General features: G+C 52.3%; 8 protein-coding genes across 8 annotated transcripts; 4 read left to right on the top strand and 4 right to left on the bottom strand.

Annotated features, from left to right (window-relative positions):
• Nucleotides 1-1,868: 1,868 nt before the first annotated feature.
• Nucleotides 1,869-5,605, top strand: AAFC00_005470 (uncharacterized protein; the record flags this gene model as incomplete). Its single annotated transcript, XM_069345255.1, has 4 exons — nucleotides 1,869-1,985; nucleotides 2,042-2,305; nucleotides 2,366-2,849; nucleotides 2,907-5,605. The coding sequence occupies 4 exons, from the start codon at nucleotides 1,869-1,871 to the stop codon at nucleotides 5,603-5,605; spliced, it is 3,564 nt and encodes a 1,187-aa protein (XP_069203085.1).
• Nucleotides 5,606-6,187: 582 nt separating this feature from the next.
• Nucleotides 6,188-7,057, top strand: AAFC00_005471 (uncharacterized protein; the record flags this gene model as incomplete). Its single annotated transcript, XM_069348248.1, has 1 exon — nucleotides 6,188-7,057. The coding sequence occupies one exon, from the start codon at nucleotides 6,188-6,190 to the stop codon at nucleotides 7,055-7,057; it is 870 nt and encodes a 289-aa protein (XP_069203086.1).
• An 815-nt stretch (nucleotides 7,058-7,872) lies between these two features.
• On the top strand, nucleotides 7,873-10,818 carry AAFC00_005472 (uncharacterized protein; the record flags this gene model as incomplete). Its single annotated transcript, XM_069345256.1, has 2 exons — nucleotides 7,873-10,008; nucleotides 10,081-10,818. 2 exons carry the CDS (start codon nucleotides 7,873-7,875, stop codon nucleotides 10,816-10,818), a joined length of 2,874 nt encoding a protein of 957 aa, XP_069203087.1.
• A 117-nt stretch (nucleotides 10,819-10,935) lies between these two features.
• AAFC00_005473 (uncharacterized protein) lies at nucleotides 10,936-11,862 on the bottom strand (the record flags this gene model as incomplete). The annotated part of the gene is made up of 1 exon (XM_069345257.1): nucleotides 10,936-11,862. The coding sequence occupies one exon, from the start codon at nucleotides 11,860-11,862 to the stop codon at nucleotides 10,936-10,938; it is 927 nt and encodes a 308-aa protein (XP_069203088.1).
• Nucleotides 11,863-12,406: 544 nt separating this feature from the next.
• On the bottom strand, nucleotides 12,407-15,237 carry AAFC00_005474 (uncharacterized protein; the record flags this gene model as incomplete). Its single annotated transcript, XM_069345258.1, has 2 exons — nucleotides 12,407-15,122; nucleotides 15,209-15,237. The coding sequence occupies 2 exons, from the start codon at nucleotides 15,235-15,237 to the stop codon at nucleotides 12,407-12,409; spliced, it is 2,745 nt and encodes a 914-aa protein (XP_069203089.1).
• A 627-nt stretch (nucleotides 15,238-15,864) lies between these two features.
• AAFC00_005475 (uncharacterized protein) lies at nucleotides 15,865-16,553 on the top strand (the record flags this gene model as incomplete). Its single annotated transcript, XM_069345259.1, has 2 exons — nucleotides 15,865-15,937; nucleotides 16,021-16,553. The coding sequence occupies 2 exons, from the start codon at nucleotides 15,865-15,867 to the stop codon at nucleotides 16,551-16,553; spliced, it is 606 nt and encodes a 201-aa protein (XP_069203090.1).
• A 3,356-nt stretch (nucleotides 16,554-19,909) lies between these two features.
• On the bottom strand, nucleotides 19,910-20,821 carry AAFC00_005476 (uncharacterized protein; the record flags this gene model as incomplete). The annotated part of the gene is made up of 2 exons (XM_069345262.1): nucleotides 19,910-20,380; nucleotides 20,444-20,821. The coding sequence occupies 2 exons, from the start codon at nucleotides 20,819-20,821 to the stop codon at nucleotides 19,910-19,912; spliced, it is 849 nt and encodes a 282-aa protein (XP_069203091.1).
• A 374-nt stretch (nucleotides 20,822-21,195) lies between these two features.
• On the bottom strand, nucleotides 21,196-22,337 carry AAFC00_005477 (uncharacterized protein; the record flags this gene model as incomplete). The annotated part of the gene is made up of 4 exons (XM_069345263.1): nucleotides 21,196-21,373; nucleotides 21,433-21,946; nucleotides 22,006-22,192; nucleotides 22,248-22,337. 4 exons carry the CDS (start codon nucleotides 22,335-22,337, stop codon nucleotides 21,196-21,198), a joined length of 969 nt encoding a protein of 322 aa, XP_069203092.1.
• Between the last annotated feature and the right edge of the window lie 1,150 nt (nucleotides 22,338-23,487).

Raw genomic sequence — 23,487 nt, forward strand, 5'->3', positions numbered from 1 at the left:
AGCCCAGTCAAGGCAGATTACTCATACATGACGCTGGAAGAAGCTGCATGTCTACTCAGTCATCGTCTCGTCTCGAAGGCGCATGACAACGTCATCATATGGGCGCTACTGGCTCATGAAGAGCGCGTTGTCGAAGCCACAAGACTCTGGAGATCCAGAATGTATCGCGACACGGCAAAGATGGAAGAAATGAGAACGCGGGCAAGACAGCGATGGAAAGGTCCAGACTACCCCGAAACATGGCGCAATACGCTTAGCTCAATAGTCCACTCCGGTGCACTTCTCTCCTCGGTCCCACGGATCAAATTCCAGAGGTACAAGCTGGGCTCCAGCGTTTCCTACTGCTTTTCCCAAGCCTGATGATGACAAGCGTCACTGGTATCCCTCGCGTGGCTTGAATAGTCGCGTAGCCCATTTCGACGACGACTTTCTCACGTGCGAATGGTTGGTCCATGAATTCATTGGCTTTAGCTGGTCGAGTCGTTGGATACGTGTAATCCTGCCTTTCATTCCGGCTTCCGGTAGGAACCATGAGATATCTCGGGGGATAGCGGCCAAATACTTGCGATGTTACAACAGAGGGGCGGTACTCCGATCTATCCACTACGACTATAATTTCGCGAAGATGGCCATCTCGCCGTCTCAGATGATATCTGACGAGTCGATATTGCTGATCGTGGGCGCTAACGATGACGAGGGTTGGGAATGGGTGGATGTATGTCCGTGGCAGGAATGCTTCGTACTGTCGGTCTTTGCTCGAAGGTTGAGAATTCGTTCGAACTGGACACTCCACAGCTCGCGCAGCTATTGGGTGATGGAGATATGGAGACTACTCTGGTCTAATATGACGAATCTCGTCTTCTGGTTCCCCTGCCTTATGTTCTATATTACTGGGTATGGTCATCCATCGTACTTTGCAGACCCTAGTCGGGAGGATCCCGTGGAGCGCCACAATTTCAAACCAAGAGATGCCCCAAACCAAGCAGGAGCAGGAACGCCAAACGACACTTAAGGCCTGACGCAAGGAACAACATCTCATTCTACCTGTGAAATTGATGAGGTCCCAGGTTGAACAATTGGAGCCAACGATGCCGGACAGCCTGATCGGCATGCACTCTTGTTACACAGTATCTGTCATCCGGAAAAATGACAGCCCACTCAGGCAACTGGCAATCGCAGCAGATATTGGCGAACCATATACTCTCAGCGATAGCGCCAACATTGGGAAGAGTCAAGGTAAGATAGAGATCAAGATGTACAGAACACAAACTCTGGTCGTGTGCTTGTCGATCGCCCTGTTCCTTGTGGCGGTCAACCCTTCCCAACTCTTTCATGTACTGACCGGGTGTGATGTCTAGATGCAGGACTTAAGATGACTGTAAATAGAGTCAATAATCAGCATCTTGTTTGTCACCGTTCACATCCGATGAATACCAGTCAACAATGGTATGGCTTCTACAACAGACAGTTGGAGTTGCATATCATCAATCTATATATACCTAGTGGTAAGGCTTATTAGTCCCCAACAACCTTTGGTTCCTTCCGTTCTACGACATGACGTCGATGCCTCTAAGACTTAGGACGGACAGGTGTTGCTGCCTCATCACTCCGTTGTCACATGCATTGAGAAAGCCTGGTCTTGGCGTTTATGCCTCATACTGGAGATATCCGTAATTACGTCCGTGTATTTGTCCCATCACTAACACCATCACTTACAACGACACTGTCATCCCTCATCTCTTTTCGCGACGGAAAGACAGATTCTCGCTATTGTACATCGCCAGTCTTCGAGAGACAGGACAGTGCTTTGCCGTGATACAGTGAGCCCATACCGACGGACGACTAAAGAGGTCCATCTTCATTCCGCCATGTCTGGCAGACCGCGGTCGCCTGCGCGCCGCGGCGACTATCGCAGAGACGACAGAGATCGCGACTACCGCCGTGACGACCGAAGAAGCGACTATGGTCGTCGTCGTTCCCCAGCTGTAAGAGGGTCCCCCAATGTCCTTCACTTTGACCATCCACACTTACATCTATGCAGAGATATGACCGCGACAGATACGACGATCGACGGGGCCCGCGTCGCTACGATGACTATCCGAGAGACCGCGACAGAAAACGCTCTCGCGACCGGTCACCAGCCAGGAGCCATCGCGATCGCAGCAGAGACCGAGAAAGAGATGGACGTCGCAGAGACGACTCACGTGATCGTAAGCGTCCCAGACGTACAGACTCGGTCGAGTCAAGGCGCCGAGCTCCTCGTGACGATGACAGGGACAGACGAGGCCCAACTCCTTCCAAGCAGGTATGTCTGCACATCTCTCATGTCTTCTCTGTCGCAAGAACAAAACTGACCGAGGCACAGGACCCTGCCCCGGTGAAACCCACAGTCAAGGACAAAGCTGCTGAAGAAGAGCGCATCAAACTTGAGCGTCAGGCCAAACTTCAAGCATGGAAGAAACAACAAGAAGACAAGAGAAAGAAATTGCTGGAAGAACAGCAACAACAGCAACAGTCTCCAGATGCTGCTAATCCCCAGAGTCCCGCAGTGAACTCTTCTACACCCTCGGTGAACCCTGCAGTTTCTGCCACCGCGTCTCCTGATCCGAGCGCATCGCCTCAGCCTGGTTCTACCCAGCTGAACGGAGCTGCCACGCAAAAGGGCTTCGCTGGTAAATTCGACCACAAAGCTATCGCAAAGAAGGCTTCCACTGCAAATGCAAAGCTCCAGCCACTCGGCAGTGACATCAATATACCTGGGAAGTCAAAGTCTGCCGCCATCCCGGCTTCTGATTCTGCCAACAAAGCGACTGACTCTAGCAACAAGTCAAATTCTAGTCTTGGCAAAGGTGTGTTTGTCCCTTCTATGAGCTATACCATCATCCATCAAACTAACATCCGACCAGCCTTCTCCACCACATCCGCTTCGAGCGCTCTTAGAAAGGGTTTCGGCACCGTGCGGGGCTCAGGAGAGGAGAAGGAGAAGACCACTCCTCAAGCCGGCCCTGCCATTGATATGGATGACGAAGAAGTCGAACATCGCAAGTTAGAGAAGCTTCCCACTCCCGACCTTGACGACGATACTGGGGATGCTGCGCACGCTAACCGTGATGAGACTCATGATGACGACGGCGACCTTGACATTGCCGATGCAGGTTCCGAGGAGGAAATTGCCGCTGCCGCCCGTGCAGCTGCCGAGAAACGTGCCGCTGAAGCTGCCGAGGTCTCTGTCGATGCAGATGCTATGCAAGGCGTTCGGTCGACCACCCCAGCGAATGGTACTGTCGAAATAGAGACCGATGAAGTAGACGATGATGTTGACCCTCTTGATGCTTTCATGAATGGGCTAACCGAAGAGACATCGACAACTACAAACAGGAAATCAAGCTCTCGCAACAAGCTCCTGGAGCCCGAAGCTATCTTCAGTGAAGACGAAGGTGCCGATCTGGACGCCGTGGGCGAAGACCCTGACGAGATCCTAGCCATGGCAAGCAAGAGGAAGAAGAAGGAAATGCCGTCGGTCGATCATGCCAAGATCGAGTATGAGCCTTTCCGTAAGAACTTCTACACCGAGCCACAGGAGGTAAAAGATATGACCGACGAGGAGGTGCAGCTGCTTCGTTTCGAACTTGATGACATCAAAGTGCAGGGCAAAGATGTTCCCAGACCCGTCCAGAAGTTTGCGCAGTTTGGTCTTGGAACCCAGGTCCTTGACATTATCCGCAGCCTCGAATTCGACAAACCCACTCCAATTCAGTCTCAGACCATTCCGGCAATCATGGCTGGTAGAGACATCATCGGTGTGGCCAAGACCGGCTCTGGCAAGACTGTAGCCTTCTTGCTTCCCATGTTCCGACATATAAAAGATCAACGCCCCCTCGCTAGCATGGAAGGGCCCGTTGGACTCGTCCTCGCTCCCACTCGTGAGCTTGCTCAACAGATTCACAAGGAGTGCAAGCCCTATCTGAAAGCCCTGAACTTGCGGGCCGTGTGCGCTTATGGTGGTGCTCCGATCAAAGATCAGATAGCTGAGCTCAAGCGCGGCGCCGAGATCATCGTGTGCACACCTGGCCGCATGGTTGATCTACTCGCAGCCAATTCTGGACGTGTGACCAATCTCCGACGTGTCACCTATGTCGTGCTGGACGAGGCAGATCGAATGTTCGACATGGGTTTCGAGCCACAAGTCGTCAAGATTCTTAGTAACATCCGCCCTGACCACCAAACCGTCCTATTCTCAGCCACCATGCCTCGTAACATGGAGTCTCTCGCACGTAAAGTCTTGCGGAAGCCTGTGCAGATAACTGTGGGTGGTCGCGCAACTGTGTCCGATACCATCACACAGATTGTAGAGATCCGCCCAGAAGCCAGCAAAATGTTCAGGACGCTGGAATTGCTCGGTAATCTATTCACTCAAGACGATGATGCACGTGCGTTGATCTTCGTCGAGCGTCAAGAAGCTGCTGACAAGATGATGTTTGATCTACACACAAGAGGTTACCCTTGTTCTTCTATCCACGGTGGTAGAGAGCAGATCGATCGCGAGCAAGCTATTGACGATTTCAAACGCGGTGATATCCCGATCCTGATAGCCACGTCTATTGCAGCTCGAGGATTGGACGTCAAGCAGCTGAAACTCGTCATCAATTTCGATGTGCCTAACCACCTAGAAGATTACGTTCATCGTGCTGGCCGTACTGGACGCGCTGGAAAGACCGGCACCGCCGTCACCTTCATCACGCCGGAGCAAGAAAAGTACGCTCCAGATCTAGTCAAAGCCTTCAAGCGCAGCAAACTAGAAGCGCCCAAAGACCTCGTCGAGATGGCCGATGGATACCTTACCAAGGTCAAGGGAGGACATGCCAAAGCCACTGGTACCGGCTTTGGAGGCCGAGGTATCGAGAGATTCGAGGAACAACGTGCTTTGGAACGTGCTCGGGAGCGAAAGGCACTCAAGCTCGGCGATGATGAGGAGGAAGACGAAAAGGAAGAAAAGAAGGAAGAAGACAAACTTCCGGAGATCAACATCATCAAACGTGGTGATGAGACCACTGCCGCCCCGACTCCTGCTCCCGTCGCGAAGCCTCTGCATGTTGGCATTCCTGCCGGCGTTGACTTGGATGCCGATGTCAAGGTCGTCAAGACCGAGATACCACAGCCAGCGACTGGCGCTGGACCGACCAACAAGCTGTCGGCTGCGGCTGCGGCTGCTGCAAGTATCAATAGTCGACTCGGCGCACGCAACTCCACTCGTCCTGGTGTTCCGATTGACAACAAAGGTCCCGACGCAGGCGCTTATCACGCCACACTCGAGATCAATGACTTTCCCCAGAAGGCCCGTTGGGGTGTCACCAACAGAACGAATGTCGCCAAGATCCTCGAAGCTACCGGCGTTTCCATCACGAGTAAGGGTAACTTCTACAAGCCTCCAGACCAGCCTGGTGAGGGTGACCCGCCCAAGCTTTATATTCTGGTGGAAGGCGATACGGAGTTGCAGGTCACCCAAGCGATGCGCGAGTTGCAGCGCCTGCTGAAGGAAGGTACTCTCGCTGCTGCAGATGCCGATGCCAGAGCACCCGCCAGTGGTAGATATACCGTCACGTGATCGTTGGAGGATTTTTCATTCGAAAGGTAAGCCGAGTAGCACGCGCTGTCTGCGTCTGCTTTGAACCACGGCCCCAACGCTTTCCCCTGGCGTATCTGCCGCTGCCCCTTCACAATTCTATCCCTTCATTGTGCTTTCCGTGGAGGCTGCAGGCCAACCAGAGTCATGCATCCGAAAGATGACCATCACATTCCAACATCACGGCTGTAATTCGAGCCATTTGATGGACCAGTCTTTTTGTTACCTAGCGACACCTCTCACCTGCAGAGAAAACGTTCCAGATAGCTGCTTTAGAAAACCTCACAAAAGTCTTCCCTATTGTCTCATGATTGAAACCAGTCTCGACTTTCGTATCGTATAGACTGGAGTATCGCAAGATTAATGCTCCGTAATGTCGGTCTGTACATGGAGAGCTGCGAACATAGCTGTCCGATGCCCTGGAATTCTCGGACGGGGTTTCTTATCTTATCTCCCGGATTCTGTACCCCGCGGATTGATGCCAACTCCACATTCTCGTTGACTCGAGGCATATATTCCTCTGTACTGAACTGACAAAGATCAAAGTCCCATCATGCATGTATCATGACAAGAAAGAGAGCGCGACCTGAGCCGACAGGCGCCAGCCATGTGGTGGCGACAGAGTCTTCGCGCTCAGCGTGCAAGCGGCTCAAAATCTCACTGAGAACGCCATCTACCTTCACGAGCCACGATGCAGATCCGCGAGTCGCGACACCGACGATTGATCCCCCAGAGCGCACATCAGAGCAACGGCCATGTCCTCTCCTCCGCCTCCCCTGGGAACTGCGCTCACAGGTCTACCGTCTCGCGCTCCAAAAGCCAACATCGACCATATCGACGCACTCTTCGCCTCTCCTCGACCTCACGCACGACAACACCGCCAACGCCGAGCCTTCTCTCTTACGCACCTGCCGTCGCATCCGCCAGGAATCCCTGCCGATCTTCTACGCGTGCAATGACTGGGTGATCAAGACCCGGCGCGTGAACAACGGGATCGATCCCGCCACAAGATTGCCTGTGTTGTATGAGATCATACCCCGGTGGGTCGAGGCGGTCGAGGAGAGGAAGGTGGGCATGATGGGGAGGTTTGTTGCTGTGGGATCTAGAGGCAGCTTTGTGGATACTGAGGGCAGGTGGAGGGAGGGTAGACGGGCGGCATTCAGGGTTGAGGTCGAGGGGATGAGGAGGGAGGGGTTTGTGGTTCGGGAGGTTGATGGATATGCAGGGAGTGAGGAGGACGATGATGCTGCGGTCTTGACGAGGGATAGGGAGAAGAAAGACATGGATGGAGAGATGTTTTGTGAGATTCGATTGATTGATCTATTGCGGGCCAAGATGAGGTGGTTCTCCAAAGGTCGGGATGGGGCTGCAGGCGGAGGACGGAATTGGAAATGGTCCAAGGAGAAAGTACACGAGATTGCTTTCCTGCTTTGAAGCAGTTCATGAATATAATGTTGAAATGACTATGATCTCAACGAGGATTGCTATGTGAGACGGCATAGCTGGTTTGAAGCTGCAGCGCATATGTGTGTCTATATGAATTCCTAGGAGCAGGGCGATTGCTCGACTATATCGACCAAAGCGTTCTGATATTGCCTATTTTGTCGCACGTAGATTGGCATATCAAAGTACAGATCGTCTCCTACTGCTTCGAATGGATTCTTTGCCCACAACTAGTTTCTACTGCTCAGTCCAATCCTGGAGTGGTGAGTGAAGTTCCATGTGACGATCAGACCAATTGACAAGGAATTGTGACTTTGATATGCATTATGCCTACTTGAGTCTATATGATTCTACCGCAACCATGGCTGCCTTGGAAGTAAATCAGATAGCACCTCAGCCAAGCTTCACTCTACACGTGTGGACGCGATCTCTTGGCAGGTCGCGACGCGGGTCCAGGCATCCCGCGTCCACGTCTTGATTGCATCAGATACATTACAGCAATGCATATCATATATCCCACAGTATAATATCAGATCGATTGCGAATGAACTGGTGCGGAAGATCTATCCATTGCCGGCGCGCTTGAAAGAGCCTGCTCTGTCCTAAAAGCTAAGGCCAAAGACAAACCACACTCAAAAACCACATTTCGCCACAAAATCATAGAGACGCTGTCCATCGTTTACCCAAAACTCGCGTGACCCTCTACCAGGATAAATAGTGCAGCAAACACTCGCCGGCGATAACTAAGCAAGAAAAGCATGCAGGACTGCTGAGGATCTACCGGAAGCATTAGCAACAAAAAAGCAATGGGAGATCAGACAAGTGCTCTCTTCTGGGGCGTCGACTACACAATCATCCCCAGCGACACCATCGACACAGCTACACAGGACGAACTCCACTCCATCTTACAGACCAACCAAGCGCAGTTCATCCCGCTTCGGTCGCCGGACGGGCGCGTCGATCAGGTGCGCGCGCATACGCACATCATCGCCGACAGCGTCGATTTCCCAGACTACAACGCCGCGCTCGACGCATCGGTGCACGTGGTGAAACCCAGCTGGGTGTTCAGCAGTGTCGAGAAGAAGAGACAGTCGCAGATCAGACAGCATAGTCCCGACCCGGCCATGTTTTTCAGTCAAGTCACGTTGTCTTGTGCGGAGCTGCCTGAGGGAGACAAAGACGCTGTCATTGCGGGGGTCATCGCCATGGGTGGACTGTACAGTAATCCCTTGACGAAATTGGTCACGCATATCGTTACGCTGAGCGACGAGAACGACAAGTGCAAGGTTGCCAGGGAGAGGATGCCCGAGTGCAGGATCGTGTTGCCGCATTGGTTTGATGATTGTTTTAGATTGGGAAAGCTGATCGATGAGACGCCTTATCGATTTCCGGACCCGGAGATACTGCGACTCAATAATAGCGATCCTGTCAAGATCAGACAGACTCCGGATATCGAAGGAGCTACATCTGCCGTGGCGGGTGAAATACCTGTCTATCAGCCTCCGGAGTCACCTTCGCCGTCGCGCAAACAGCTGAGTGTTCTTCAAGGAAAGAGAGTCTTCTTCTCGCACGACCTCAAGGTCAACGATCACTTGGCAAAGACCTTGCGTTCAATAGTGGGTCAGGCAGGGGGGGAAATGGCTACTTCGGTAGACGAATGCGATGTATACATAGGCCATTACCGAGACGGACCAGACTATATTGCTGCCTCGCAGGCAGATCGAGAGGTCGCGAACCTGGCTTGGTTCTACAATGTCATCAACCGCAATCGATGGACCAATCCCCTCAGTAAACTTCTACACTATCCCATCCCACGAAACGGCATCCCAGGCTTCAAAGACATGCGCATAAGTCTGTCGAATTACACCGGTGAAGCGCGCATCTACCTCGAGAATTTAGTCAAAGAAGCAGGTGCAGAATTCACAAAGACTATGAAGCAGGACAATACCCATCTCATTACCGCGCATAAGCAATCCGAGAAATGCGATGCCGCGCTGGAATGGAATATTCACATCATAAATCACCTCTGGCTGGAAGAAAGTTATGCCAAGTGCGCTGTGCAGAGCATGACTGCTCAACGCTATACTCACTTTCCACCGCGGACGAATCTTACCGAGATCGTAGGCCAGACGCCCATACATTTGGACACGGCGAGAAGACTTTACTGTCCGCAGAAGCAGAGAGCAGCTGTGCCCCCTCAACAGCGTAGTCCGTCGCGCAAGACTGTGCCGTCGACAAAGCCAGCAGCACCATCTCATGAGGCGAATGCCGAGGAAGGCGAGGATGACGGGGATGATGATCAGGACGATAACGACCAGCACGAAGAAGACACGACACCTGCGCCTGTGACGAAACCTAATAAAACAAAAGGACGCAAAGCTTCCGTGTCAACCACAATCCCAGCACCAGCGGAGGCAACGACACCAATGCCCGCACGAACGAAGAAAGACGACGGAAAAGAAAACGAAACTCCTTCCACAAGTGGCCGCGCATCGAAAACAAAAGCCCTAGACCAGATGCACAGACTGAAAGACGACATTGCGCTTTTCGAAAAGGAGATGAAACGAAAAGGAGGCGTCGTCCACGGTGGACGACGAAGTGTGACCGCTGACGGGGGCGCTTCGCCCGTCGCGGCCGGCCCGAAGAAAGGTGGTACTACGACAACTGCAACAGGCAAAGGCAGGAAACGAGCCAGCGCGGAAGCCAATGGCCATGTCGACGAAGACGGGGATTCAGATGCAGGAAATGGCAAGGCTGACGAAGACCAAGTGACTTCGACGGCGAGACCAGTCGGACGACCGAGTAAGAAGGCAAAGAAGAACGAGAGAGACGGCAGTGTTGTCGCAGAGCATGCGCCGTCCCTGCCGCGCATAAAGTACAAGATGCTAGTGACGGGCGAGTCGAGGTGGCAGTCGAAGCCGAAGAGCGAGGGCGCCGACGCAGTGAGTTCTATCCTTTCTCTCTACCTGTCGTGTCGACAAGACTTTTCTTCACAAAACTAACATATCCCCCAGAAAAAGCTCCGCCACCTCGGCGTCCTCCTAACCCAAGACCCATTGGACTGCAACATCCTGTGCGCACCCTCAATAAAACGCACCCAAAAGTTCGTCTGCGCACTAGCCGGGGCGCCAACAGTAGTCTCGACGTCTTACCTGGACTACCTCCTCAAAACCTCGTCCGAGGGCGGCGCCATCATGCGCGACCCGATCGAAGACTGGCTCGTAGACCGCGACTTCGAGGCCAAATACGCTCTGTCGCTCGACGACGCGCTGGAGCGCGCGAAAACAAATAAACGCCAGCTGCTCAGGGGGTGGAATATTTTCTTTACTGAAAAAGTCGGCGGTGGGTTCGAGACGTGGAAGAATATCGTGGGCGCGAATGGTGGGACGGCGACGCTTTATCGCGGCAGACCTGGAGGGCTTGGAGCAGGAGGGAAGTTCCAGCGACGATCGAGGGAACAGGTCGCGCAGACGCCGAATCAGGGCGTTGATGCCGGGCAGAGGGAGAGGGATCGGTGGACTGTGTATCTTGTTTCGGGGAGTGATGACGAGGAAGTCAAGCTCTGGAAAGGGTTTAGAAGCCAGGTCGAGAAACTCGCTGTCGATGACGACGATGATGGTGAAGACGAACGGACTAGTGGACACAAACCCAAGAAGATGCAGGCGCGTATCGTGTCGACCGAGTGGGTGTTGCACTGCGCGCTGGCGCAGCGGATAGAGTGGAAAGACGAGTGGGAGACGAAAGAAGGATGATGATGAGTAGTCGACCATAACCCGACCCAACAAGAAAAAACATCACAGAGTCGCCGGTGCCAAGGGGTATATACACACAAAAAAAGCCACAAGAAAGTGCCGCCTGCGAGAACAAGCTCAAAAAAACTTGACACCCACCCCGCCCTCTCCGTCCCCAGTATCGAAAACCTGCGCCCTGCCCTTCTTAACCAACGTATCAAGGCAGCGTCTAAACATGCCCTCATCCATACCCCTCCACTTCTCCTTCTCGGTGGCATCACTATTCAGCAACTCATAAACAGTCAGCACACTCCCCCGCTGACCCGTCTCGTCGACGACCCAAGAGTAAACCTCCTGGCCCCAGCCTTCCGCGCTGCGAAACCAGATATACGCCGTCGATTTCCGAGCTTCGGTCAATTTCGCTTTCGAGGATGACGAGGCTGACGACGAGGAAGAGGTCGACGTCGGGGCGATGATCCATTCCGCGCGCCGGTCTTCGGACGAGCACATGTGGTCGAGCACTTTGCGCGCGCCGAGAATGTCCATGCTGCGGTTTATGCGCGCGTTCGTGAACAGCGCTGTGCTGGGGTTTGGCGCTTCTCCTTGTCTTCCTGCTGCTCCGACGACGACCACTCCTCCGCCGTTTGAGACGGTGCTTGACGACGCGGGAATGGTCAGAAGACCGGGCGACAGCGTCAGTGTGAATGTCTGCGTCGCGGCGCAGTAGGAGGTTATTAGCTCGCTCCACAGACTGAGTTGGCGGGAGAGCGTCGTCAGGTTGGGTTGGAGGGTGAAGAAGGGCGGGAAGGAGTGGTGCGCTGGGAAGGTGAATGCTGCGTTGTTGCTGTTGCTGTTGCTGCTGTTGTTGTTGTTGTTGTTGTTGTTGTTGTTTGGTACGTCGTGTTTTGGTGGGTCTGCTGCCGCTGCTGTCGTCGGTGATATTGTGATTGTTGAAGAAGACGAGGCGAGAGGTGTGCAGGTGGCCGGTCGAGTCAGGACCGAGGACGCGGTTGTCGTTGGTGTTAATATGCTCGGGGACGGCGAGGGAGATGCTGAGGCGTCCATATCTGCTGAAGTTGCGAAGCTCTCTTTTCGTGTCGATTGAAGCACAGCAAATCGTTGGATTGTACGTTCTTGACAAGTGCAGGCTGGGGTGTCACTTGGACTTTTGTGTTTTGTCTATTATAGTGATTGTCGGAGCTTGTGAAGATGGCGAGACTCCACTTCGGAGGTGGGATCGCGGAGAGCGGAGGTTGCGGTCGTGTATCAATCACTGAGAAAATATATATGACTCGTATGCACAGTCAGAACTACCACCGAATACACAATTGTCATGGAAGATTGAAATTGAAAAACAACTAGATGGTCAAGAGTGGTTGACCTTTCATTAATTATACATACGCTTCTCCACCAGTTCATGTAACCCAAAGCATATACTTGTAGTCTGTTGAAAATATGTCATGTCTTCTTGGAATTCCTGTGAAGCCTGCCAATGCTAGAACTTCGATCCCTGCCGGCTCATCTTTCCCGCACTTGCGTCCCCCTTCGACGATGTGTTCCTATGATGTAAATGCGAAAAAAAAAGGAAACAAAACAAGAGCAAGAACGTCTAATACTCAAAGTCGTCATCCACAGACGGCCCCTTGTTCTTCGTCACGCTCTCCTGCCTCTTGTACATGTCCGCAACCTGTCGTGCAGTGGTGGCGTCGTCCGGCTTCTTGTCCTCACGGTCGCGAATATACCTGGGAAATCTGAGACTGACACCTCGGTGACTGGCATCACCCAGCACATCCTTGGCGGCCACGTATCGAGGACTCAGCGTCAGATCTGCCGTCTTGACTTCCCACACCAACCTGGGCTCGAACCAGACATCAGGTTGGTCTTTGTTTCCAGAAGAGTGCGAGTAAAAAGGTTTGGGACGGTCTATAACAAGATCCTTGAGTTTGTCGTAAAGTGCCTGGAGCACTTCTTCACTGAAGCCCGTGCCGATATTGCAGACAGTTTCATATGTCTGTGACGACGAGTTGTAACACGCAAGCAAGAAAGCGCCATAGACACTCGTGCGTTTACCGCGGCCGTAGTATGCTCCCAGTACCACTAGGTCAAGAGAGTCACCGGCGCCGGCGAGGTAGTCCTTCTTGACCTTGAGCCAATTCTGTGATCGACGGGACGGCTCGTAGTGTGACTCGACACCATCGAGCATCTTGACCATCAGGCCTTCGCACGATGCCTTGACGGAATCTTCGAGCAATACTTGGATTTCTTCAAGCTGATCCGTGTTGCCGTATTTGGCAAAGGCAAACTCTCCTTCGACTTCGGTAAAGGCAGAATAGAGAGCCTCTCTTCGTTCCCGGAATGACTTGTTGACCAATGCTTCGCCGTTGAGATACAAAATGTCAAAGGCATAGACACAGACCTTGACCTTGACGTCTTCAACCTTGACATCCTTTCGCTTACGCGTCATGAGCTGTTGGAAGGGCAGGACCTTCTTCTCGACCACGTCCCACGCCACCGTCTCGCAATCAAGCACAAAGGACTGCGTGCCCTCCTTGATCCAGTCTGGAAGTTTAGCTAGGATATCAGGATACTTCTTCGAAAGATCTTCCGAGTTGCGAGAGAAGATGTTTGAGATGCCTTTGCTCGTCTTGCCTGCCAGAGGGGCAGGAGTTGCCATAGCCTCGGCCGCACCATGAGCGACAAAGTGGATCTGAGCGCGCTCACCATCGTATTTGTACTCGCAAGTAAAGTCTTTGCCCTCGAAGCGATCGAGAACTTCGGTGATGGACTTTGTCGGTTTGGCCAACATGGGCTTGAGCGGCACTCCTGGTTGCAGGTTGCAGACCTGGCGAAGATTGAAGACGCCGACATCGAGCAGTGCCGGGATAATAACCTCGTAGCTGGGGAGCTCGTTGTAGACTGCCTTGAGTATCCCCTCGCCCTTTGCTAATTGATCTGTCGACGGCACTTTACCCTTTCTAGCAATATCATGGGAAGTCATGGCTTGCGCGAGAGCGACCAACACTGTCTTGTCCGCCAGTCCCAATCGCATCTTGCCTTCCAGAGTACGAACAATAAATTTGGCTTCACTAGAGCCACCTTTGTTGAGTGTGATGTCGACGCCCTGACCTTTGGGTAGGTTGGCATCGGCAGCAGAGAGCAGCTTGTGAATACCAGAAACCTTGCGGCCCTGACCACCCTGACCTTCAATCTTGGCAATAGCAAGAAGCTGCTCATGCACACCACGGACGGTGAGCGGCTTGGGCTTGAACATTGTCGGCTGGCTTCCCTTGCTCTTTGCCGCCACGAGACCCAGATCGCCGATTTTCTGTTGATCTTCTTTGATGATTTTGAGAGAGCGACCGGTGGAGTCGCCAATGGCTTTCATGATCAGACTCTCGCCTATACCGAGTTCTATGCCCGCATAGTCGGCGGCAAGTTTTCCCAACATGAGAAGCACAGTAGGTAGCAGATCATCGGGTGTAAGCCTTGCCACTTGACGCAGGAACAGGGAACAGTGAGCAGAGATTTCCAGTCGCTTTGGCGTCATTTCGATCTTGGAGAAGGTGGTGCATAAAGCTGCATAGGGGACAGGATCGCCGGCTTTCCAGTCTGGGTATGGGTCTCTGGTGCCTTCGGCCGTCAGGGTGGACTGCAGCTTCTCTCGCGCCTTTTTTGCCTTTTCCGGCTCTTCCTCTTCGTCAGTCTCTTCACCCTCGGCTTCTGACTGCGGGTCGCTTTCAGATGCATTTCCCATGGCAACATCGTCGTCTTTGTCGATGACGGCAGGCGCTGGAGGTTTGGGCTCGGCCTTGGCTTTTGTCGTGGATTTTGACGGGGTCGGGGTATGCGGCGGCAAATCTGGCTCGTCCTTTATAGCAGCGGTGGGTGTTTCGTGATCTTCGTCATTGTCCTCGGTCTCGACCACCCTTACTCCCTTCTTCGGATGTGGCGTTGCTGGCTTCTTGCGTTGTCTTTTGGTGGGTGGTTCGTCGTCAGAGGCGTCCTGGCTCATATCCTGGTCGTTGTCATCTGCGGCTCGCTTCTTGGGACTTTTGCCGTCTACGAAGTTGACTTTCTTCGTTGCAGCAGGACCAGTGTCTTCATCTGTGCTGTCTTCTGCCTTGATCGCGTCTTTTCTTGTTTCAGCATCTTCATTCTTCGCGGCAAGGTCGTGATCTTCGTCTTCTGTAGGTTGTTGTTGTTGAACAGCATCGACCGCGCCGACCTGATTTGTCTCACGCTTTGGTTTCTTTGCCGTGGTCCCAAACGACAGCTTCGCCTGTTGAGGGGCAGGCTTAGACCCATCAGGTTTGCCGAAGAACTTTCTGATGGTGCATGATCAGCGAGGGTATGGAAGTGTGGACGGGGGAGCAGGGCGCACCCTATCGTGGTCTGGGAAGGCCTGACATACCCAAGAGTGGACTGCTGTTTGGGCGGCATGACTGACAGCCAGGACAAGCGACGAGAGAATGTCAAGTGATGGTGATGAGGATGATGCGCGATATGCTGCAGTGAGGGGTGTCGCTGCTCTGTTGATGGTAAAGAACGTCGTGCGATCAGGCGGAATCCATGAATCCTCATAGAATTGGGAGCAGCGAGTCGATTATACCAAGTTTATACTGAGTGCGATGATTGGATTCACTTTGGCGCAGTTGCCTCTTTGATGGAAGACGTGCTCTTTCCCGATTCGTATGGATAATATGCGCGTTTCGACGCGTCAGACGCGCTGGAAGGAAGGTACCTACTTAAGCCAAGCTGAGGTAGACAGGAGTCGATGACGTCGAGCCAGAGATGGAAAGCAGAAGCGAGATTCCCCGAGTCCCCGAGGATTGTCTCGTCTCGTCATGCTTAATGGCAGACATCGGCTTTAAACCAACTTGGTTAAACAACTTCTGGAATCATAGTAAAAACACCCACGATACCGCCACTTCTCACAACACCAGCAGCATACGATAATCTACATACCTCAATCTGGCAGCCTACTTCTGGAAAACTGCCAGTCCTTCCTCGTCGCCGTCCTCCTCCCTGTCTGCTGCACCATTACCACAACCGCAACCACACCCGACAATGTCATTACCGGAACCCACGCCGCAGCCCGGCCTGACACCACAATTCTGCTTCAATCAGACCGCACTACGAGGTAAACCTCGCCTCTTCCGTCCCCGCACTCATCCCTCTCTCACCCTCTCCCATCCAGACCTCATCTAACCACGACCACCCCAGACTTCCTGCGCCTCTCCCGCAGCGCAGTGGACGACACCATCTCGCAAAACCTCAACGCCCTCCTAACCCCCGGCACATCCTCATCCTTCGACCCAACCTCGACATCCACGCGCACGACCCCACCGCACCCAACATTCGCCACGCGGCGCACGATCCCGCGCCCCGCCTGCGACGACTTCCAATCCCGCATCCTTTTTCCGTCCTGGCAAGCCCGCAGCGACGTGCTGAACTACTGCGCCGGGGTAGCCACGTCGCCTGACCCCGGCGACCCGGATCTGCTGCTGCGAGAAGTGGAGGATGCCAAGGCGAGAGAGAGGGTTGTCGACGAGAGGCTGGATCCCTACAGCGCGAGGTATTTCCCGCGGGCGCCGCGCACCGAGGCTCTGGCGGCGTTGATACGGAATGAGAGGATGGTGGAGACGATTGTCAGGGGCAGGACGTGGGGATTGGTCACTGAGCGGTGTGAGAGCGGGGGGTCGGATCCGGAGAAGGCGCTCGATGAGTGGCGGCGGCTACGGAGTGGTGGTTCGTAGATGGGGAGGTTTGGTCTAAAGGGATGGGATTCACTCCACTTTGCTTTCGAGCATGGCGCAGAGGCGTATTTGTAGCATTGTAGAAACAAAAGCTCCCTTCGCTCTCTTTCACATGTCGCATATTGTACATACAGCATTATATCTAATCAGACATGGCTGCACCAGCAGCAGGAAACCCCACGCAGTGGCCGCCGGAGGCATACATGTGGGCTGTTGTGGTTGCATATGCATCTCAGATGCAGCAAGAGAAGAAGCAAGTGCAAGCACGTATATTCGTAATTTGAATACGACAGACAAGCTAATTAGTGAGGAAAAGAGCCAAAAAGAAAAATGCCCCCTGAATCCCATGCGATCGTCGCCGACCACACCAGCAGCTTATCAGAGCGCCGTATGACTCCCAGTACTTCCTATGGGCGACACCTCCAAACGCCGGGTCCAGTGCAAGGTCTGCTCGGACAGACGGGACCGCTGATTGCCGACTTTGGTGCTCAGATGCGCAAGTTCCCGTGATGATGGGGGTCCACGTATGAGAAGGTGGCTCATAACCGGCACCGGCCACAATGTTTTCGTCGATGCCCGACGTCATCCCCCCGTATTAAGCAGAGGCTTTGGTCACAGACGCTGCATGTGTGGCCCCGTCGACACAGAGGTTTGAAAACCGCCCGTCTCCGCAACTACTATGCCAAGAAGCAGGGTTACCTGTAACCCTTTCGTAGACCCTTTTGGGGCGAAACTGAGAATCGAACCGGGGACCCAGCTGCGGTTTCGAACCGAATCACCGGTAGTCCACCGCGCAGCCCTTCACCATGCAGTAGAGGTACAGTAGCTAGCTGCTCATTCTACCACAAGACCACTGAGCCCCAGCTCGGGATACCGGAAGGGCCTCTCGGGAGGGTTTATATAGCTTAAGTTGCAAGTGATGTTCCCCACTAGAAAGACACTCTGTTCGTATCATTGTTTTTCTTGCTGCCACCCCTTGATAGTGTGATCCATCCACCACCGAGCGTGACCATGCCATCGCAGTCTTTTCAGATCAGTGGACCTGATGTGCTCTCTCTTGCAGAAAATGATATGAAGTAAAGGATGATCAGGAGATATATAAGGAGAATCGCTGCTGTCGACGCGACTCACCAGGCTGCACCCATCCGTCTGACTTACTAGTACTTTTACTGCTCTGCCACATCAATCATGTCCAAAAGGAATGTTACGTCGTGAGCCTTCGTACGCACTCATTCTTGCTCACGTAGGACTGACAACTAGCGAGCTCTGCAAACCCCATACGTCCTGGTCACCATAGAGAATGAAGGTAGCAACGCTGGACTCACCTGCTACTCAATCTCTTGTCGCATCGGCATGTAGGACAGCGCTATAGTGGGCTTAAGCTGCTGTCGTACAGTCGAAAGGTGCCAACAACCTCGCCAGGGGAAAGCGACAAGTCTGGGGCGGAAGCCTCCTTGTAGCATGCAGCTTTTCGCACACCCTGTTCGTACATGGCATTATGCTGAGGAGCAACTCGTGTATGGAATCGGATGCTGCCTCGAGGCAGTAAAAGCTGGACCAGAGGTAGTCGTAGCGCATTATCGTAAGATCGGGTCTCTCGCAAAGACGCATCGCGCGTAAGAGGTGCCGCTGCTGGCGAGTGCTGAAGCGTGGAGCCCCGATCCATGACCCTTGATGGAGTCACTTCTTTCTCTCCATTCATGCTTTCGGATGGATCCTTCGGCAGTGATTATGCCCCAGAGGATCGCACGCAGGAAAGAGATGGAAGATCAGTAATACTAGAAGTCCTTTGATTTCGGAATATGGTATGCGGTACTACCATGGCAAAAGGGCTGTGTCAGTATGCAATGAGAAGCTCAGAAGCGAAGAGCGGATCCCTCTATTGGCGACTGAGATGTGCTTCGACGCGCGAGCGGAAAGCAGTAAGATGACCAATACTCGACAACAGCCGTCGATTTACACCCTCATACACTTCACAAAGGTGACACACTATCATCAAAGGATAAAATCTGCAAGGCACTTCGGTTGCGAGCTGTAGATGAGCGTACACATCATAGTGAGAGGGCTGACCGAGAGCATAGGAGGGGTAATATGGACGAGGTGCGGTCGAGTTTGACTCTGGGCACAGGCTTTCGTTCCTGCCTAAGCGAGGGACAGATTGTATCCGCGGAACCGAGTCAGATACCTTATGCAGTATAGTACAGTACAGTATCTCTTCTAGACTCAGAACTTTCCATTAATCATGCTATTTCGAAAAGCATGTCTAGGCGAAAAATTATGGATGATGACAAGCCTCTCATAAGTAAATGAGGATATTCTGTCGCGGGTTGAAGAACGGCATATTTGTAGCAAGACTCGAGCGCAAAGCTTACAAGGCAGAATGACAAGCAATATGATGCCCGGGAAAGAAATTTCGCCGCTTAAGCTGCAGCTTTAATGATTTTCCTCCAAAAGCTTTGTCTATCATTAACGTCGATGCTGAACTAAAAAAAAAGAAAAGATAATTGATGTACACGTCCGCCATATCGACATATTTTATGATACCTTAACGACCTTGTATTGAGTGCATTATTAGGCGCCGTTATAAGTAACGCTGAGGCATTAGAGCGATTAAGAGACGAAGGCGAAAGCGGCATAGTCAAAGGTCTGTAGCGCGCGCCGAGGGGTGGTGTCAAGAGAGGGGATTTAGGCCGGATCATTTAGGGTATAATTGGTAAGGCGGTGTGGGAATGGAAGTTCTCGAGGCTTTGGATGGATGAGGCAGATCAAATTTGACCAATGCGTTGTTTTGATCACTTCGTCAACTGCCAGATCTAGGAGGTTGTATGGAAGAATGCGAAAGATTCTAACCCTGATGCGCAAGCATACTCCGTACGAAACAGAATCCCGAATATTGAAGAAGGCCCATAAACAAAATGAACAAGAGTGTAATCTCTAACTTCTCTTTCGGTCTCCAATTTCCGTCTTCTTCGAGTCGTGCCCGTGGATATTGAGCGAATTCATATCAAACAATAAGACATTGACTCGCGCTCCTCTGAGAACAACAGTTGGGCTAGTGAGGTGGTTCTTCCCTCACTTTACTTACATACTTGAACATGCTCATTATACGGGCGTCTGGGACCTTGCTTTAGATAGGGGGGCCCATTCTTGTTCCATGCATCTCATGCCTAGATTGAAATTTATCATAGGATGATTGAAATTGGTATTCGTTTATTGGGGGTGTTTGTACATGTTTACCTTCGTCCTTTCCCTTTTGTTCCTCTCTCTTTCTCTCTCCTTTCCTGTCCCGAGTCTCGGGCCGCAATTCATCTTCCTCGTCACAGCATAGTGTCGATAGATTCGCAGCACCCAGTCTTCTACCAGATCCCGAGCCACTTCCTAGGCGGCGGTCTCCTCTCGCCCGCCACAGCCCTAGCAGCATCCTGACTATCCACGCCCTCAGCGCCAACAACCTCAGCACCGACCGGCCCAGCAGGCACGGCACCACCGAACGCACCCGCAAAATCCGGCCCACCCTCCTTCATTCCCGGCCCCATGACCTCGTCATCACTCTTGACACTCCAACCGCCCAGACCTTCACCCTCATCCAAGCCGTGCGCCTTTCTGTACTCGCTCCTCTTGCGCACGTCTTCGACTTTGTGGCGTCTGTGCTCGGCCGTCTGCATCGAGACGTATTCCGTGTGCAGCTTGTAGACGCGGAAGTACTGCGTGATAAACGCAAAAGGATGCGAGAAGAAGAAGTTGTTGGGCGGCAGCTGGTCGGCGTAGGGCGTCGAGGTCGTGAAATTTGTGAGGAATGTGAAGAAGGCGAGAGAGGTCAGGATGGACTGTTTGTGTTGGAGAAATCAGTCTTGAAATTCGGAAAAACGGAAGAAAGGGAGAAAAATTACCATGGTGATCCAAACGTGAATACTCTTGTTCGTCAGGAACCAATGCAGAAAAGTGCCCTCGGGCGGCATCATATGCGGATATCTCCTCTTCTCGCTCTGCTGCTTTTCATTTTCGCTGCGTCCGTACGTCGGCAGAGCGGCGGCGCTCGCACCCCGTCTTCTCGAGGTCGGCAGACGAGATCCGTGGGACGGAGGGTTGAACTTTGCTGGTTTCTCGAGCACAATGGGCTTGCGCGGAGGTTTTATCGATGATGAAGAGGCGTGTCGGATCAGAGTGCTTATGAGAGGGTTGTGTTGGAGTCGTTGTTGCGCTTGGAGGTGTTGGATGCTTCGAGGGGCTATACCTAGAGGCAGTCGCTGGGAGAGTCGAGATGCCATGACTATCAAAGGCGAGAGCGTATAGATCGTCTGTCTAGATGGAGAATCAAAGATCACAGAAACATCTACCGGCAATTGTCGAGCTTCGGAGGTGAAGCGGCGGAGATGGAGCCCGCACCGCCTCTTGGCATGCCAAGAGTCATGGTATACTATTCGCATATGCGGTCGTTTTCCGTCACATGCGGTTCATGTCACTATGTCTGATCTAAGCTGCTGCATGCATAGCAGCCCTACTATTCTGCTGCTTGATATATCTGTAGATACTCGGGCCAAATCACCAAGTGTGCACGAGTCATTGCTGTCCTCGACACAGGTCAAGTCTGTCCAAGAAACAAACCGGCAGCAAACAAGACAGCAGACAAGACAGCAAACTACTAATTCTGCTTCTTCAATGACCCGTTCTGTCCACTACGTTTACGAATAACCGAAGGCAGCGATGTAAACATGCTAGGCCAGCTCAGCTCGAATTCATCTTGCTTTCCGTTCAGGCAGTGACGGAGCCAGACGCCCCACACAATGTAAAAGTAGGCTCCAGTGCCGGTCATGAGATGCCTGTTCATCTTGTCAGTATGTCTTTGCAAAGGCACTCATCTCTCTCTTGTCAGACTCACCACCAGCCATGGCCTTCAAGCAAAATGCCCCAAGGCAGACCAACTTCTCTCCTCCATGCTCTCAATGTCGAGCAAAAGACATTGTCAAGCCCCCAGATGGCGAATCCGCCCAAGAAAATGGACAGTCCACATGCTATCATGAGCCACATTGTCTTGAGGATCTTCCTGTCTCTGGCATCCTGTCTTTGCTGCTCCAAATCCTGCTCTTGTGTGTTCACAGCTTTCTTCGAAGACCTTTGCGCTTCTTCTCTTGCCTTGATGTTGGGTCGCAGGCTGATCTCCATGATGTACATGGATCGGAAGAGCACAATGGCGGTGAGGAGCGCGTACATGTTCTGGTGGAAAACTGGGTCACCCAGGTAGTGGTAGTATCCAGTGATGAAAATGCACAGCGCAACTAGGAAAACAGCAAGCGCGACCTTGAAAGGTGTCTTTTGCTTGTGTGAGAATGTCGCGTAGAACATAAGACATGTCGTGTAAATCATGGACAGCTCATCAACAAGTTGCATGGGGTCTGTCTGCGTGTGAGTCATGCCGTCTTTGGTCGACATCTCTTGAGCATCGGCAACATACATTTCAAGGTAGAATGGAACAGGAAACTGCCCGTTCCCACAATCAAATACCCGATGAAGGTGACCAGAAAGATTTGGTCATGTCCTTGTTGGACACAGTTCGAGATGCCTCTGAAGGCAAGCGCCACGAATAGCAGGTTGGTCAAGGTGTTGACAATTTCGGCAGAGTAGACGGTGGCATAGTAATCCTGAACGAGTATATCAGATATCGTCAATGATACATTCAACGAAAAACTAACTCACCTCTTCACACCAGTTCAGTGTCGAGGTAACAGGGCTCCAGTATCCATCCTGAGCAGGAGGATAGGGAAATGATGGTAACCAAGACTGCATTCGACCTTCACCTATGGATAGCGGATCGTTCGGTCTCGGGTTCCTTGACTTTTCACAATCGAATACAATATATCCTTGTCCAGATCACGTAGTCGACGAGATGCAAAACAAAGTCAGAAATCCTCTACTGTCAACTCCACATGAAAATGACCGTCGACGAAAACGACTGCCTGGAAATTGGTATAGACTTTGAAAGAAAGTTGGTTTTACAGCAGAGTACTTGGTACTGTGCGCATAAGGTAGTAGTAAAGCAGAAGTGGGACCATGCTACGTATAGGCGCATTTGCAGGCACAGACTCCATGTCCGACGCCTGCCGCATTAGCCCGCAAGCTACACGTGTAAGACTATTGGATATTACTGGGCATCAACAGAATGATTTTAGTGATATTACTACCCGGGATAACGGCAGGAAGAGCTACTTAATTCGTGATATCCCAGTGCAAAACCAGAACCTCCGTCGAATTTGTTAATTGATTGTTTGCATGCTTGTCAAAGACAAGTTGATCGCCGTATCTTTTTAGTTTGCCCAATCCCCATCGCTTGATTTTTGATCGACCAGAATCACATGCAAAATGCATTCTGCTTGACCACCATCTTGCGCCAGCGCGCTATGCACGTCTTTCTTGCATCGCTACCTCGAGATATTCCTTGTGCAGTATGCACTCTATCAACGAGCCTGTACCAATCTTCAGTATAACCAAGTCTGTGGGAACAGTATCTCGTCGTACTCTGCACTTACCTGTACCTAGTCATGCGCAGATGGATCGCTCAGATGATGTCATCGGCCTCATCCGACGGTTTGCTGTCCCTTGTACCTGTAAATCGAGAATATTCCGATCAGAGCTATTAAGCTTCCGGCGCATATGTTCACGAACCATGGTGGCATCCAGATATTGTCGTAGAACGTTTTGCCCGAATGCTTGATGACCAGTGTCTCGTCCTCGGATGGAGACATGTTTGCCTCATGATGAAATCGGTGCTGATTCTCGTCCAGTCCTTCCATACTTGCACGACGTTCTCGAGACATGCCCATGGCGGTTGAAACATGGGATCTCTTGCCCTTTCTGACATCGAAATGGGTGGTGAAAGTTGAGTTCAGTGGGCTTGTAAATTCTGGCATCTCCATGTGGGTAGGGAGCGAAGAATCTT

This window comes from Neodothiora populina (genome assembly GCF_041146345.1).
Source record: "Neodothiora populina strain CPC 39397 chromosome Unknown canker_contig_5, whole genome shotgun sequence".
Taxonomy (NCBI): domain Eukaryota; kingdom Fungi; phylum Ascomycota; class Dothideomycetes; order Dothideales; family Dothioraceae; genus Neodothiora; species Neodothiora populina.